The 18,938-nt window shown below is 37.5% G+C and overlaps 1 protein-coding gene across 4 annotated transcripts in view; it reads right to left on the bottom strand.

Annotated features, from left to right (window-relative positions):
* Positions 1-18,938, bottom strand: part of LOC145664938 (uncharacterized) — a 60,796-nt gene that overhangs the window by 21,254 nt on the left and 20,604 nt on the right. The window contains exons 1-2 of one of the 4 annotated variants that reach the window (XM_081732051.1): positions 16,460-16,605; positions 946-1,038 (exon numbers count right to left, since the gene is read on the bottom strand). In XM_081732051.1, the coding sequence (XP_081588177.1) occupies positions 946-1,002 (57 nt within the window). In that variant the 5' untranslated portion in view covers positions 1,003-1,038; positions 16,460-16,605. Of the gene's footprint in view, positions 1-945; positions 1,039-9,052; positions 9,099-16,459; positions 16,606-18,938 lie in introns of those variants that run through there. The other 3 variants (XM_081732054.1, XM_081732053.1, XM_081732052.1) reach the window with 3 other exon arrangements.

Genomic DNA, 18,938 nt, shown 5'->3' with positions numbered 1-18,938 from the left:
AGCCGGGTTCGATTCCCGGTAGAAGCCCATGCAGTTTGAATCCCACGTTTCATGTAACCTTGCTGCTGAAAGGGGACGCTAAACTCAACATCAACTCAAAAAATCAATTCTTTCATAATCATTCGCTTACGTCACGGGACGTTAAGGGTTTTATTTCATATACAGAATGGTAGCCAACAGTGCCTTATTATGATCATTATATTCCTTTCCTATTAGTATTATATGTTGGAAATGTACAAACCAAAAGTAATCATGATTCTATATTTAGTTATCGTACAGTACTAAAGATACGGCAATTAAGCTTGTTATTTCTACCTTAGGCTTATTGCACGTGACGTTCATCCACTGCATTTCAGTAATCAAAGCAGAGGTAAAATCAGTGTAATAATTAGGTAATGCTTGATTTGTGATTCGAAAACATCTTTGTAATTCGTAGAAACTCTGTCGGATTAACAATGCTTCGTCACATTGATTCGATATATCGTTATTTCAATTTAAATTTGTTAATGAAAACATACTTTGTACCATATAAATGTAAGGCATGTTTGAATCCATGAAATGTATCTTAATTTTTTCTACTTTGGATTTGTTCATCCAACCGGGAATCCAAAGTCATATAGTAGATTTAGCTTGATTAATAACTATACCAATATTACCAATGACAGTTGGTAGTTTTTAGTTTATTGATATTTTGTAGTGTTGAAGTTACAAAAACACATAACGATTATTATTAAAAGGATAATAGAAAAGAGAAGAAAGAAATTGCACTACAATACTTGTATGCAGTGAGAATATTGTTGGACCTAATATGAAGCCTTGAGGCACACTTAAGTCAATTGTACAATCGAAGGATCATAATTTCTGTTAACATGTTTTCTTCCCGCATACAAAATGTATAAATCTAATAAAATATAATTTGTTTTAATAATACCAATGAGTTCTTACCAATTCAAATATCTTCAACACTAGCACTGCTGTTCCTAAAGGTGTTCTGCCAGCCATTTTTGAAGCAATTTTGTCTTATATTTTAGACCAGATCTGGAAAGTAAATAAATTCATTTTAAGAAATGAAAGTAATATTTCGTTAAACTAATATAATATGTATTTAAATAATTTTATGTTTTTAAAGTAGTTTGTCTGCTTAGCCAGTGGTATCGACAGATGTTCAGACGAAATTCGCTTCATTCGCATTCTTCTTTCTCTCCAGAATGGGTTTCATTTTGATACTTGACAGACAATAAACTTAACTTCAGTGTTGGTACTGTGCAGTAGTGATCATAATCTCACGTCACCACCAGGGCCGGCCCTAGGCAATTTGCTGCCCCGTTCAATGGCATCATTTGCCGCTCCCATTTGCCAGAAAGAACAAATCTTAAATGTGATAATCGTAAGTATGCTGCCCCATCATTAACATCGGAGGGTAAAGGGTACTCGCACTCAGAAAGGCATGAACACTACAAATACAATCTCGATGTGTCTGTTTCTTTTTTTGAATAATCATTTATTATGTTAGTGAAAGAGCACTAACAGAGGAAAGATGGTAATCCTTTTTATATAATTCAATATCGAGCTTCAATCTCAATATATCAGTTTTGCAATTCCAGTGCAACTTGCTCTTTTATCTTTATTTCTTGATATTCCTTCTACATCTGTTAAAATTCATTTATGAGGGGGCTCCAAAATGACGTTTTGACTTCAGTTTGCCTCGAAATCTCTGCCAGTGTCCCCTTTCTACTTTTTCGTTTGACGCATCAAAGAGTCCCCAACAACAAATATTTCTGGTGATCACATTAACCTGTTGGTGGCGGAGTTGTTTTTAGATTTGCTTCTTCCGTAATTTGGGTCTGTTTTTCTTTGCAGTACAGTGGTTCTTTTTAAAACCTTGTTTTACAATCTCAAACGGCTATCTCCGACTAGAGAACAGTACAGCGTATAGTAACGTAAAACGTTCAAGTACAATACAAATTTCGTTGTCGGTCGCTTGCTAATAGAAAAAAATAAACTATGTGGAAAGGACAAGACGTATCAGATTTACTGATGTTGAGGGTATCTGCGATATTCTCAGTAAACAAGAATTCATTCACATAAATACAAGATCTGCGAAACAAGTTGATCTATCGTTTAGCAGGCTATTAAAAATTAAAAATAGTTATACAATGCAAGGTGTAAAAAGTGTGAATCCTAATCACACGCAAAATTTACCTATTGCTCAATTTAAAAGCAAAGCGTGTGATTAGTTAGTTCCTATACCGTATTATAATGTTGAAGAGTTTGAGGAAGATAAACATATATTGGTATAGGATAAGAAATTACTTGTATAACTTCATTTGACGTTGGCTATTGTCTGTGCACAGACTTAATTACAAAAAATTCTATTATGTTCCGTTCTATATATATATATCCCTCTTTAAATTTTAATAATTACTAGAGATTGTTGCTTTATGAGATAATGAAACGAAGAAAAATAATTCATGTTTACAAAGAATAAACGTTTATAGTTATTACGTTGTGCTCTTCTAAAGTGAACACTATCTGAAGACAAGTATGACAAATTTCGTTCTTTTAACACTTGGAAAAAAGAAACTGCTAAGTAGTCTGGTGAATTGGATTTGTAATTTTTCTGTACAGGAAACACAGGTTGATACCCAGCAAGAGTAGTTACGAAGAAGTCGCTAGAAACTAATTTCAGACTGAAGATCTCTTCTCAAAGCTTGTTTGTTTATAACATTGGGAATCCAAACGTTTTTAAAAGCAGTTCAAGACAAACGAAATTATAAGTACTGACGTTCTTCTGATTATTTATTTATTTATTTCTTATAAGCTATCCTGTAGCTGAAAAGCATTGAATGCACTATCTTTCCGCATTATCGTGGATTTTATCACCAGTTTTTGTACTTTTCATAAAGATAAAAGGTAAAGCTGTACACCTCTTATAAATACATACATCACCTGTTGGTAAGACGTATTAAAGTATAATCAACCATATCTCTTTATCTACATCTAGAAATTTGCAATTGTGCTGTTACATTTTAAAATTTTACCATAACTTCTGCCTGGTACTTGAGCTGACACTTCGATCAAATACTAAGATCAATTATGAAAATTTACTGGTTTTGAAAGTCTTCTTTCTTTCTTTTTTTTGGTACTAATATGTTCTTTGTTAAAAAAAACAGTCCATAATTGTTTCAATTGTGTGGAGTGAGGCAAACGTACAATAATAATTTTCCGGAGATAAATGTAACTTTCTCAACCCGCAAATTGTCATTGTCTAGTTTAGTTGTCTAGATAGTATTATTAGTAATGATATGAAGTGTGAATGTGAAATAAAAGCAAGGATAGGAATGAAAGAAGCCTTTAGGAAAAAGAAGTCTATTTTATGGGGCTTTGAATAAAGAGTTGAGAAAAAGACTCATAAAGTGCTTCGTGTGGAGTATTGTGCTGAATGGGTCAGAAACATGGACATTACGCAAAAACGATGAAAAACAATTGGAAGCTTTCGAAATGTGGGTGTGGGGAAGAATGGAGAGAATTAGCTTGGTCGAGTGGAAAACAAATGAAAGAGTGTAAAGAATGGTGGGGGGAGAAAATAACAATTTTAGATATTAAGAAGAGGAAGAGAACCTGGTTGGGACATTAGCTAAGAAGGAACTGTATCATGAGGGGCGTGCTAGAGGATATGGTCACAAGATGGAGAGGGAGGGGGCGAAGAAGGCTGCAATTAATAGACGATAACAAAACAGATAAATCGTACGTGAAGAAGAAGAGGTTAGCAGAAGACCGTGGAGCATGGAAACTTCTCAGTTGCAGCAAGTGATCTGCCAATAATGGCAGAATACCTGTGATGATGATGAGGGTTTGATTGTACCGTTTGTATTGAAAATTTGTCTCTTCAAATATTCTGTTGGGTACAATCTTCGCCCGAAAGCCCACCTTGGTTGACCCATCCATCTCCTGTAGCCTAACCGTGGGACACAAGATTAAAGATTTCATTTAATTAGTATGTATATCACTACCAAAGTATGGTGGTACCAAATCAAAATGCTTAGAATAGCCGCTGCATGGGTGGAAAATGTAAACCCATGTTGTGATGCTATTATTTACGTAACTTATTTGTTTGTGTGGAAGCCGGCGCTTGGAATAAGACAAGCTGAACAAAAAACACATCTTTGGAGGTCGCCTGCACCAGTGAACTGTAAACGCTGCTTTGATTTGTGGGTCATTGAAAGTGTAATTGAAGAGCTCCTTTCCAAATACCACTTAAGTCATATGTTTAAAATTTACAGCAAACACCAAAAACCAGGAAACACCAATGACTAAGGGGGACTTTGCAAAAAAACGTAGTTTTTGAGCCATTACACCAGTGAGACTTGAGTGAGTTTTGCAGTTTATTCAACATTAATATGTGCATCTCACCCACAATATCATAATAAACATAAAAAGTTTAAAATTGAGAAAAACTGACTTAAGTGGTATTTGGAAAGGAGCTCTTCAATTTTGTTAATGAAATGTTACATTGTAAAGTTGAAGGTCGCTTATCGGCAACGCGGAAATTGCAATAAATCCAACGATGATTTGTTTATTATGGAAGATTTAGTATAATTGAATTACTTGCGAGGAAGGAAGGAAGAAAGTCATGAACTCCTCCAATAATTTCATAACTTCCGGCATCAACGAAGATTTGTGGTTGCAGAAGGTACACTTACAGTTTCAAACAAGATAGGTGCTAGGTAAAGAGAGGGTACGCCAGTTTCACATTTTTTTTCATTCAGACAGTTTTTCATACATTCCTTATCGTTAATCCATTTATTATGAAATTTCCTTTATAAGTGTATTTCTTCTGTCTGTCCGTCCGTCCGTGAGATAAAAAGTCAAGAACTATTTGAAGGATCATCATCAAGTTTGTCCAAGAGGTAGGGTCAAAAGTTAGGAATCGTTGATGAAAGTGGCATTCAAACCGGAAATGGTATAAATTAATCACTTCTGGTTTATCATGGTCACTGTAAGGCAAAAACAGTAATAGATAGCGAGAAGTGGAGTGCTGCAATCGGTTAGGCATCTCAAAATATATTTAATGTACTTCCTTAACTCTCTACTAATACCAGAAGTAGTAGAAATCCACTACGACTTCCAGTTTCTATATTTATCCTCGTAGAACCGAAAACGAGAAGAGATAGCAAGAAGTGTTTTTCTAAAAATCGATTTAAAGTTCTAAGAATATGTACTATCTTCACTCTTAATCCTCTGTTCAAACCGGAAGTCACATAAACGAACCACTTCCGGTTTTAATGTTGATAGCTATACTGTAAACACGGTAATAGACAGCGAGAATCGATTTTTTGCAATCAACTAAGTATCCCAAGAATTTAATTTTCATCACTTTAATCTCCGTACTGGGGGGCACGGTGTCTCAATGGTAGAGCGCTTCCCTGTGGTGCGTGAGGTCCTTGGTTCGATCCCCGGACAAGTAAGTTTGTGGTGGACAACATCGTGTCCGTGGGTTTTCTCGGGGCATTCCCGTTTCCTTCCGCATTCTCATTCCAACAATTCTTCCATCATCATTCAGTTACCTTAATCACACGTCTCCCTTAGCCTAAATGGCAATAAATGTGGGACGTTAAGCTGAAAGATTTCATTTCATTTTTAATCTCTCTCTCTCTCTCTACTAAAACCGGAAATGCCATAAAAATCTATTATCATTTCCGGTTTCAGTATTAATTGAGAAAATATCACGCTATATAAACCAATGGTGTATGTGTGATACTGTTACTTTTTTCTAAAGAGTCTTCTTTCGCAGTATTAAAAGGAAGCAGGAGTGGACACAGCTAGTATAGATTTAGAAATTTCATCATGAGCGATAAACAATTTTCTTTATATAACAGGGGGTCTGTGAAGTTAGAGGGTGTGTGTGGGGGGAGGAAGGCACAGGCATATTAAAATTACAATTTATTATATTAATTTCCGAAAACTCCATAAGTAATTCTATTATTAATACACGTAATAAATTACAATTCTAAAATATCATTGAAGGTTCCATTGGTACAGCTGCATTAACATATCTGCGCCGCTCAATAAAAACTTCATAGCCCCAGCTTATAATGAAAAATATTTATGACCGATGTTAAATCGAAGCTCTCAATTCATACTAGCTGTGTTCATTATATTTCCTCTTAAACATAAATTACACTTTTCTTTTTTACTAGCTATTGCGAAACCTCACTTGTAAGTTCTATGCGCACCAAGTCTGCACCTAGGTTTGTGTCACCCGAGTCAAACACGAAATTCAGTGCTCCCTAATATATCCTTTTAGGCGCCCCTCCAACCATGCGCCCGGAGCACTTGCTTCGGCGACTTCCCCTTAGTAGCGGCCAAGGTCCATAATATACAGGGTGTTAATGAACTATACCGTCAAACTGTAAGAGGTGATTCCTTACATCAAAATAAGAGAAAAAGTTCATATGGATCTGTTGGCAAAAGTGCCTAGTTTCATAATTAGGGCTGTCCAAAATCGCGAAAAAGCTAAATTTCAAGAGGCCCTATTTCGAATTCGAGAAATTGTGGATGGTGGTCCTTATCAGCGTAAATGAAGTCATGCATACACAATCTAAAAATGCATATTTCATTAATGTTGAATGGGTATATAGAATATTACCTGCATGGTAAAATTCCAAGACATGCCATCAACCGAATTTTGAGATATGCTCTGACTTTATGATTGGTCCAAAGTAGGCAAACGATAAGCCTTGGTAGCAGTGAACACGGAATCCTTTGGCGCGATGTCAAGTGTTAAGGATCGTCAGCAGCACGGTCTCTCGTACTCGAGGAAACGCGTGCTGCAATGTTTTCTTTCACGCTTATAAATTACTAGCAGCGTTCACCCCGCTTCGCTGCGGTCACCCCGGAACGCAATAAACTTTGTTACTTAGATAATTTTTACTTTTTCGCTTTCAAGTGATATGATAAAAACCATAGAAGATTGCAGTAAATCTTAACATTATATCGCCTGTCATTTATGTTAACCCGCCCCGCTTCGCTGCGGTCATCCCGGTGCTGGCATATTGTAAAAGTGTCTGTAAAAATAAGCAAATCAATTAAAAAATTTTAAACAGAAGATTCAAGCTATTTTCCGCTGTATATCGCCTGTCATTTATGTTAACCCGCCGAGTGACACGGTCATGCGGGTTGCATATAAATACGTTTATTTTTACCTATGATGAACTAATAACAAAGGATTTGTACGTTATGGACACTTGAATGGTCAATTATCTCAAGACACTGGTAATTAAAAATTAAAGTGATATGATAAAAACCATCTAGGGTCCAAATCCTAATAACCCCCCAAAAATGAAAGAAATTGGTTCAGCCGTATTAGCGTGATGAGCGGACAAAGGATTTTGTACGTTCTCTTTTATATATATAGATAGATAGATGAAAACATGAAATACACCTTAACGAAATGCATCACATCACACGTTATTCCAAACACAAAAGAACATGGAGCTGCCGGTTCCTAACACTTCCGACTTCCCTCCGAAGCATTGGATGTCCATTGTTGTTAAGGCTTACCTCCTGCCTACTTTAGACCCTCTTTGAAATCAGGGTATATCTGAAAACTCTATTGAGATCATATCTGAGAATTACACCCTGTAGGGAATACCCTGTAAACCTATTGAAAATTGACGAAATATGTACTTTTGAATTGTTTATGCGTGGCTTCCTTTACGCTGGTAAGGACCACCATCCACAGTTTCTGGAATTCGAAATAGGGCCTCTTAAAATTTGTTTTTTTTTTTCGCCATAGGTCCATATGAACTTTTTCCCTTATTTTGATGTGAGGAATCAGCTTTTAGAGTTTGTTGGTATAGTTCATTAACACCGTGTATTTATAAATAAATAGTGCCTTAAGTACGTTATGCTTATCGTGTAAGTAGTCCAGTTATGGCCTGCTTGGTAGACAAGAGTTTGATTCTTACTTAATTCAAGTAGATTTCCAAATCAGTAGCCTACCATCGTGAGGATAAATTAACTCGAACCACTGTCAATTAAAAAAAAAAAAAGCACAGAAATAATAATAATAGTAATATGTTTGGGATCCAATAAATTAAGATATTGCTTCCAAATTTGTATTTTGTGCGTAATTTCTTGTACCTATACTTGTACGCTTCGTCGCAGAAGACCCGAGTTCAATTCCCAGTGGGAACTCAAGTAGTTCGGACCCCACATTAATTTGTGGGTTTACGTCTCGTATAGCCTCGGTACTGAAAGAAACTCTAAACTCTTATTAACCAAACCAAGGCAAATGATGTTGCACGGACGGTTAACATATATGCATAAAGATTAGCTTGAAATGGAGCTGTACTGCCGTGTCGTGACAAAACGCTGTAACTTTGGCGAAGAAGTTTTGCGGAAATGAGCCTTAAAGTTTTCATCCGAAAATGTGATCTGTATCGTGTAGAACCAATGTATCTTGACTTTGGAAACACGTGGTTACATGTAATGTTACGTAAATGCATGTTATGTGATTAAATTTGGTGAAAATTGATTGGTTCACCATTATTGCCTAGTTACACTGGTTCTACACGATACAGATCACATTTTCGGATGAAAACTTTAAGGCTCATTTTCGCAAAACTTCTTCGCCAAAGTTACAGCGTTTTGTCACGACACGGCAGTGTAAAGACACCGTATATATAGTGGCCCGTGCCAGGAAGTGTTTGCCCTTACTGGGATTCGAACCGTGGGGCCATGTGCATCAAAACCTTAAGCATTTACTTTCATCTACCATGGAAACACAACTACAGAAAGAAATATTACGTGCTCTCTTAAAACAGTACTTCTAAGAAAGATTGCCATTTGTTTATCGTTTTTGCACTCTATTTAAAACATCAAATAGGTATATGAAGTTAATTGCTCAATAACTATTGTTTTCCAACTTCGGTAAAGAAACAATGACAGCACCTCTTTCTATCAATTGGATGCTGATTAATTAATCAACTATTTGAAGCGTAGGAAACGTTAAGAAGAACGAGCTTAAAGAGTGTTATATATGTCTTACCTTACCCCAATTTGGTTTCTCCTCAACTGTGCGTACATAAATGTAAGTGTGTTGGTTGGGTTTCTAAACGTTTAGCTAATAGGAGTTAATTATGCAGTACCGTAGCTATGTAGGTTGTCATACGTTACCAGCTTTCGAATGCTTTTCAACACAACCACACAGGTAAATAGAAATGTCTTGCATTCGGTTATTATTATTTATTTTTCTTGTGTGATGCAAGTCCTGAAGATTTTGAATGTTTGAGAAGTAGAAATGAAAATATATTTGGATTTGTCACCTATCCCGAATTAGGACGGACATCCCGAATTTAAATAAAATTTTCAGCGTCGCTAATTTCCACTTAAGAAGGCGCCAAATCATCCAAAATCATTAGAAAATATGGGACAGAAATTACTAGTGACATTTATAAATTTCGACCTACAATATGTACCTATGATTATTGAGGTATAGATAGGTTCTGTCGTTAAATGTTTTCATTCTGGTATGATAGCAGTATAATTTCCGCAATGATGTTATTTTTTACGTATGGCAAGATAGCCCTCCCCCACTTTAGAAAATTGAAACAATGACTAGGTCATTCGTTTGTACTACGTTTGTACCGTTTGTACCGAAAAAAGTTTTATTTGTACCCTGATAGTTTTCGAGAAACAGGGGATGACATTTGGGGGGGCTATCTTGGCGCCAAGATAGCCCCCCCGTATCACAGCACAAAAAAAAATGAAATACACCATTCGAAAGCAAATCGTTTGTACCGTTTGTACCGAAAAAAACTTTTGTTTGTACCCTAATAGTTTTCGAGAAACAGGGGATATGTCATCCCCAAATATCATCCCCTGTTTTTAAAAAACTATCAGGGTACAAACAAAACTTTTTTCGGTACAAACGGTACAAACGATTTGCTTTCGAATGGTGTATTTCATTTTTTTGTGCTGTGATACGGGGGGGGGCTATCTTGGCGCCAAGATAGCCCCCCCAAATGTCATCCCCTGTTTCTCGAAAACTATCAGGGTACAAACAAAACTTTTTTCGGTACAAACGGTACAAACGATTTGCTTTCGAATGGTGTATTTCAAGTTTTTGTGCTGTGATACGGGGGGCTATCTTGGCGCCAAGATGCCCCCCCAGTTGACCTCTCAAGTAACCCTATAAGGAAAATGGTACAAACTAAAATATTTTCGGTACAAACGGTACAAACGTAGTACAAACGAATGACCTAGTCATTGTTTCAATTTTTTGAGGGGGAGGGGGGCTATCTTGCCATACAGTTATTTTTTGATGGTTCAATGGTTCATCACTTGTCTTCAACTAACTGCCAACAAACTGACGTTGCAGTTCTCTGTTTCGTGTTTTTTTTTGGTTTAAATTTTCATTCACCAGTGTATGTATTTCTTTTTAATAATTTGTTCCATGTACAAATTTGGGTCTGAGGAACCAGTGATCTGCACATGTTGAATAAGTGTGACGGGCTTTAGGCTTACTGAAAGAAGGCAACCCTATGTATATATACGATACTACTCTGATATAAGTACACAGACACCCGAAAAATAAGTGGCCCCGCGCAACGTAGTAGCTAACGCTCTCGCCTTTGGTGCAAGCGGTCCCGGGTTCGATTCCCGGTGGGGCCACTCGGTCAGAAAAGTGTAAAAAGCTTTTTCAGGCTAGCCATCCTGAATGAGGTTTTCCTGGGTTTTTCTCATTTACACCAGACAAATGTAGGGGTGGTATGTAACTTATAGGTCCCAGTCCGCTTCCTTCCTTTCCCAATCCTAACCCATTCCTTTCCCATTCCCCTAAATCCTAACCCGAAAATTAAACATATGACCTTTGCTAGATACAAGTATGGCCGGCTCGAGCGGCTTGGCTCACGGGTCAGTCACCACCGAGCCGAACCGAAAAGTGAACCTAGCCTTTGGCTCAATTGGGCCGAGCCGAGCCGAGCCGATGGCTCATCCAACCGACTGCTCAGCCCTTCTGTGCACTACACAGAAATGATATTGAAACGGATATCTCACGAACAAATGAGGTGGAGAATTGAAAATGAAATGAAATCTTTGAGTTTTATGAGAATTGAAAAAGTTACTCTGTGTAACAGAGAATGTAAATACTATTGTCAATACAAAAACTCCCTGAAACTACTTGTTACTCTGACTTAAGCTGAAACTACGAATTACCTTTGGAAAAATAAAAGAGCTTGATTAATGTTAGAAAAAATATCATCCACAGCAAATGTAACGATGGGAAACCGAAAACTTTATGGTGAAAAAAAAATGATGGAAGCTATCAACTTAAATTTTATTGTATTTTTTCTCACCTGTAAGTTATCTACTCACGTATCGTAATTTTACAAAACTGTACAAAACAAAAATATGATAATTGTGTTTTTGTGATGATGTATAATTACACTGTTCTACAAAAAAATAGAAAAGTTAAATTTCTGGGATGCAAGTCTGTAGTTCTGTAGTGATTTACCATGGCTGAATTCCAATCAAAATCAGAATTTGCGTGCGCCTAACGACTCTGACTGAAGTTTATGCCGGGCTTCCTTTGTAAGTCTTTTCTATAGGTAAATTATTTATTCACGTTACTTATTTTGCAATTTCAGTATAAATTATTGTTTTGTTAGTGATATTTAAGAGGATCACCACCTGCTGGAGTGTTGTCAACGGCTCGAGCTGCTCGGCTTACGGCTCAGTCACCTCCGAGCCGGACCGAGAAGTGAGACGAGCCAACAGCTCATTCAACCGAGCCTTCTCGAACCCTCGGCTCAGTTGGGCCGAACCGAGCCGAACGATGGCTCGCCTCAATCGAGCCAGCTCGAGCCAATGGCTCACTTGAGCCGAGTCGAACCGAGCTGAACCAAGCCAATAGCTTATTCCAATCTAGCCGGCTCGAGCTGTTGGTCTCAATTGAACCAATCCGAGCCTAGCCGGTTGACATCACTAGATACTAGTGCATGGAAGGAATCATTCCTAATTTTGAATTTAGTACTTTGTGAATCCCTTTTTGATAGCGAGCTCCTCCGTGGCTAAGCGGTTAGCGTACGCGCCTTTGGCGTGGGAGTCCCGGGTTTGATTCCCGGCGGGAGCTCATGTGGTTCGGATTCCACGTTAATCAGTAGGTCCACGTCTCATATAGCAGTCATTCTTGCAATACTTCGATGTATTTCGTAACATTGACCACATTGCAAGACTGAGATTATTACGAGTTCCAAATTGCATCCCTCATCATCATGAGACACTTCCGTATTTCGCGTTAGGATGGTTCAGTTATGGTGAATCATGGTATGACGATCGTTTCCACACCAATTGTCCAAGAATTCGCATAATGGGAGCTCATTAGAGACTGTAGTATAGTTCCAGGAATGTCGTAGTTTGTTAATCATGGACCATGGCGGTGGCCCAAATGTATTTCCGTGTCATTTGCAGTTTCGTATGATTATCTGACATGTGCACTCATTTTAACAGAATGTCGGCAAATAGTACCCTAACCCTATGTGCTTCTTGCCTGTTTGTGGTCGGTGTCTGTTGCGAAGTCTCTCGTGGCTATGTGGATAGTGTACGTGCCATTGGCGCGGAGACTTGGGTACGATTCCCGGTGGGAGCTCATATGGTTCGGATCCCACTTTAAGCTGTATTCCACGTTAAGCAGTCCACGTCTCATATAGCCTCGCTGCTGAACTGATCGCTACACTCAAATCAAGTCAACTCGCTGACTCGCTGCGTTTTACGGTGGATCAAGAAGGAAATTCTCTGTTAAACATCTTCGTGTACGTATTTATGATTGGGAGTAGCATAACTTCCTTGACTTTTATCGGAGAAGCAGTTTTTTGATGATTATTTCATCATACTACAAGCAATTCCAGATTTTATTTTTATAAACCTTGCCACCAAGGGTGTTCACTGCGATGAAAAATTCGATCAAGATCCGTGAAGCGTTCGGAAGAAGATAGGTCAGAAATATCTTGCTGTTCTTTTTCTTTTTTTAAAAGAACATAGTCGGGAGAATTATAGAAAGATTATAGTTCTATTTTAAACTACGGTGTTCACTGAGACACTGATCCATAATGATATATTTAAGATCCGTTAACCAGGTATCAAAACAAGAAGAAGAAAAAAAAACCTCAAATTCTATGGATAATGTAACAATAAATCATTTCACAGTAGCGCATGATTGTTTCTGTTTGGCAGGATAATATGTGGCCAACCCAGATTTTCATTGTTCCCTTTTCTAGCTTTGGACTGAAGTTTGATATTTACAAGAAACTCTCCTGCGGATGTTAGGGTAGCACTTCGAGAGAGAATTCTACGTTCTAAGACCCGAAATCACACACATATCAAAGATAAGTACATAGATGTGCTAATCGTCCGCTTTCTACGGAAGTACTTGTGGCAAGAATAAGTTAAGATATCCATCCTTTTCCGGTATTGTCGACAGAGAGCATTACCATTAAGAGAATGGGGATTTGATGAACTTCGAAAGTTGACTTAAAAGTGTATTTATTCAAATATACCAATGTTTTTCTGAGCCTTTTCGCTGGTTTGGCGGCTAGTTCCCAATAAATTGAAAGGACTTCCATCTTTCAAGATGCACGAGGGCTGATTTGGAAGATTGAGTGGTATCACTAACCGCAGTGTACAACAACAGTAATTCACGGAAATTTAAGCTGTACCCATAGTCATAGGTCCAGGAAGTACTGGGCCCCCTAAAACACCGTTGGTCTCCACGGAAGTTTATTCTCATAACGTTCCTGGTGAATATTGACGCTATATGAAACGGAATCGGATACTTAAAGTAGAATTTGCTCCACTACTCGGATTTATATCCGAGACAGACACCCCTACAAGGGGTTCGAACAAGCCCCCACTTACGCGTAAATTTAGCATCATTTTAAAAGATATGAGAACTTATCCTGTCCAGACTCAGAAATCATAAGTAGTGAAGCAGCAGTAAGATTTCTTTGTGAGCGGAGTCGGATTTGATTCCCATTATGGACACTTGGTCGAAAAAATGTATTATTTTTTTCCAGGCCAGCCACTCTAAGTGAAGTTAGACTGTTACATGTCCATAATATGTATTATAGGAATATTTATTATAGGGGCCACTATGTTTAGCCAAGGAAGTTAGTTCCTCATACATGGTTAGTGCCCCTTCCCGTAATTTTTACTTATATTTCCCTCGAAAGGTAGTACTTTTAAATTTACTCAATGATTCAATACCCTTTTACCCCAGGCACGGTCTTAGTTAAAACTAGTTTTTTTTTTCCCGCGTATATTTTATGCAGACTTTTATAGTAAATTCACCTATTATCCGTTCTTCGGACGGAAACAATAAGGTTTAATGAAAATATTTCAAAGATATATATGCGAATTTTTTTGTTTTTTTCCAGACACTTCTTGATGCAAGTTTGCAATTTCATATATCCCCCAGACAGGCACTTACACAGGAATTTTATTTCGGGAGGAGTCCAAAATTCAATATGAGGATAAATTATATTAAAAGTTGTAAAATTATCCCTAAAATGAGACTTAATTTGTAGAAAAGTTGGGATTTTGGAAGGGGTCCGGACAGGCGACAGTCAGCCCAAAAATGTAGAGGGGAGGGCGATCCAACCATATTATAGTTCATTTACAAGCCTACCGTGAAAATTTTTAATGGGGCCAGCAAAAATTTAGAGAGGCCGGACCCCCCTAAGACCCTCCTTGGATACGGGCCTGGGTCCGGACCCCCACGACATATCACCCTGTGCTTACCTCCTTGCCCTTACATAATCGTCCTTAAAAATAACTTTTTTGTCAAGACCAGAGTCAAATCGTTTTCTCACACCCTAAAATTGATTAATTCATTCATTTCATAGAGAAAGCGTTAGGCAAAAATCTCTATGAATACAGAATCTGAGATTAGAACATCGTAGAAAATGGACTCATTTCCTCATTTAGAAGCTTAATTTTTGATTGGTAGATTTGGTTGATTTGATTGATGGAAATTTAGCGTCCATTTGAGCACCAAGGCTATATGAGACGTGGACCTACAGTTTAAGGTAAAATTCGAACCATCGTAATGTGTTCAATTTTTAAGGTTTTTCCACCGAAGACGCTTGCACTAGCCACTAGACTAGTGGGGAGACTTTGAAATTTTCGAAAATGGTGGAGAACATTTTAATTTATTTTTAATTAGCGTCATTTACTCACTTCTCTGGGTTAACATAAGAAAAAAAAATAGTAATATGTTCCATGAGTCAGTCACTTTTTTTTTTAACTATTACTGAAGTGCTCTCTGATATCGGTCATTTTTGATCATATATATATATTCTCTCCCAAGTTGCGGGGCCGAATTTGGATTTAGACGGCATCAGAAGTGTCACTGTTCATCTCAGCGACCCCGGAAACTATTAATTCGACACTAATATTGGTCATTTTTTTTAAAAAATCATTTTCAAATTTTACCCCCTTCCCTCCCGTAAGTTGTACCGTCCAAGTGAAATGATAAAAATCCATCCGAGGCTCGAACCTCATCTATGTTGAAAATTTGATCGAGGTCAGTCGGGTGGTTCAAGGGTTATTAAGCCACAAACATAGTCACTTTCATAGATGAGGAGTTCATATGCCCGGTTTATAGGGGTATGCGAATTGCATCTCCCTAACTTGAAGGGCTCGTGAAATCCTAATCAATTTTTGACAAAAAATTTTGAATCTATTCTCACTTAGGATACTCATTTAGGTCTACTAACTGCGTTCAGAAATTCATTTTAAACGACAGACGTTTCGCCATGAAAAGGCGAAATGTAACGTCGACTTAATTTTGAGGTTGGATATCCGGGTTCGATTCCCGGCGGGAGCTCATGTGGTTCGGATTCCACGTTAATCAGTAGGTCCACGTCTGATATAGCCTCGGTGCTGAACGGGACGTTAAACTCAAAATCAATTCGACGCAAACTGGTTTAAAACATTTCAACTAATATATATATATATATATATATATATATATATATATATATATATATATATATATATATATATATATATATATATATATATATATATATATATATATCTTCTGTTGTGGACACCTCTGATATTGGACCAATTTCTGTAGGAGCTGAGACATCAAATTTTTTGCACCCTCTGATTTTAGTTCATTTGGTAGTAACACAATCTCGGAAATGCAGCTTGATGTTGAAAGAAGTAATAATAAAGATTTAAAAATGTTAAAAAAAACATAACACATTCACGTAACTTTCACTTCACCTACTGATTAACACTAGCACGCTATGAGCTTTCTAAACCGTTGAATGAAAGTGGAAAATGTAGATGAGTTCTCTTACATCTGTAGCCAATGAGAAACGAACGAGACAAATGACTTACTAGAAGTTTAAAAAAACAAAGAACAGAGTGTAATAGGTGAACTTACCTTAGCACCGCTTAGGACGACACACCGTGATCGTTTGAGAATTAACTTGTAATCGCCTGTTTTGTATATCGGGGCGTAGACTCAAGCTTCCTGTCCGTTTCCATACGATACTTCCGGACTATATTTGTTTACTCATGTCTTCCGTTTGAATGAATAAATGCTACATTCCAGGTAGTGATACATAATGTCCCCATTGAGAATTTCCATTGTATTTTACATAAATCACCGTCACTAACTAAGCACTTATATACTTTTATGACTCGATAATGATAAGGGTGGAAATTAAGAAATCTGCCTACATACAGGACAAGTGGTTTTGATCCTAGAGTGACATGTTAACCTGCTTAGAAGTTACTCTGAAAACGTTTCATGTAAAACATTGGAATACATTGAAAAACTATGGCATTAGTAGAATTCGTCCAGCAATTTCCTTTTACTACATTTTTGTACTAATTTAGCTAACAATGGCTTAACGGAATTGAATAACTGTACTCAGACACGCCTTCTGGATTTTTCTAGGGGGGGGGGGCAACACACAAGCGTAGTTGCGAATATACACACCTACAAAACAATTTGATGCACGCGTGCACGTAGTACATCATATAGGTCTAAAACAAATTTACACACATATCCTTTTTAACCAGCGGCGCAAATCTGTCTTCAACATTGGGGTACCGGTAAAACCGATCCTATGATCATTTTTTTAAAAACGATATCGAAAATATTTATGAAGTTGAAAAACAATGCTGTGGAGGATCAGGGGAGCAGAGTTGCCTTCAACATTGAAAGCCTGGCAGATTTGAGGTTTATTCTGGGGGGGAGGGGCATTAATTTAATCTCACTTTCCTTTGTAGCAGTCGGACACAAATAATCACATTTCTCCCCCAAAAAACATGCTTCAAATCGGATTATTGGGGGAACAGTCCCCCAGTTCCAAGATTGGAGGGGACATGTCCCCCTCATCCCTCCGGGATTTGTGCCAGTGTTTTAAACCTCAGTAAACGGACCATGGGATTACAGCATTAAACAAAATGTATTAATACGCTCAGCCCGACATCTGACAGTAATGAAGAAACTTTGCTTTTTGAAAATACCGACGTGCGCAACCGGTGGTGCATGCCGTTCTTCCGTAATTCCCAACTTGCGCCACCGGTGGTACACAATCTTTATTCTAATATTCTTGGATATAAGTTGTCTTTGGGTTTTTAGTTAGAAAAGTAGAACAGTGTTACAGACTTTCTGTTATTATTATATATACACATCGTAGGCAATCTTTGAAGCAGACCTGTAACTCTTTTAAGGGAAACAAACGTGATATTTATCAGGAGCGTAAATAAGGGCCCCGCATTGCGGGCAAGGGCGGATTAAGGCTTTTGGGGCCCTGGAGCCGACTATTTCAAGGGGCCCTATGTTACGAATAATTCCAGCGCATACATTTTCTTATTAGGAAATAAGGATCATGTTGTAAAATCCTCCATTACTACACGAAATAATATCTTAATGCCATTATTGATTGAAGATAAGAATGCTGATGCTGTATTAAATTCTGCTTCGCAGATATCAATAATTAGAGAGGATTTAGTTTCACCTAATACTAAGGCTAAGATATTTAATATTGGCACACAAATAAAAGGAATTACTCAGAATTCTCTTTTAATAAACAAAATAGCAATTGTACGTTTCAAAATTAATGGGAGAACATTTCATCATGCTTTTCGCGTGTTAAGTAATTTTTCCCAAGAATGTTAGGGAATGACTTTTTAGTATCTCAGAGAGTCTAAATTGATTTGAATAGTAACGTTTTATTGTTAAGGAGACTTGGAAGACCTCCTAGATTTGCTCTAAGAGATATTTCAAAGGACTTATCAGCACAAGCTAGTAATTTGGTTTGTAATAGAAGCCCAAAATAGCTCACTCCCTCACAAAATAAGTATCATGAAAACGCTGGTGGAAGAAGACAACTCTAGCGATACCGCAAGCGGTAAAAAAAAATAAAAATAAAAAAAATAAAAAAATAAACATAAAATAAAATAAAAAATAAATAAATAGCAAAGGTCTGAAGCCTCTAATATAATAAGTTGATTGCTATATTTTAGCATTAAAGAGAAGGATTTTGGGGCCCCCCTGAGGCTGGGGGCCCCGGAACCTGGGCTCCATTGGCTCCGCCCTTAATCCGCTCCTGATTGTGGGAGGAGGGGCAAGCCATCAGGGGCCCCCAAATCCTAAAGTGGGACGTAGAGAAAGGGCCCCACTTTGCACTGTGCGGCGGGGCCCCCAAGACTTTAGTTACGCCACTGTTATTTATTGTACATGAACTGTGGTTAGTATGACATATTTTATAATATTAAAATAGATATGGAAATGTACACATAATCGTAAATAAAACTTACTGGAAGAAAATTGTAGACAAATACTTTTTCAAAATCAATAAAACACTATTATTTACTAGAAAATACACTTTTAAAAAATCAGAGATATG

This window comes from Thermobia domestica, chromosome 11, assembly GCF_964235325.1.
Source record: "Thermobia domestica chromosome 11, izTheDome1.hap1.1, whole genome shotgun sequence".
NCBI lineage: Eukaryota > Metazoa > Arthropoda > Insecta > Zygentoma > Lepismatidae > Thermobia > Thermobia domestica.
The sequence above is the reverse complement of the archived record's forward strand: the minus strand, read 5'-3'. Positions and strand labels throughout refer to the sequence as shown.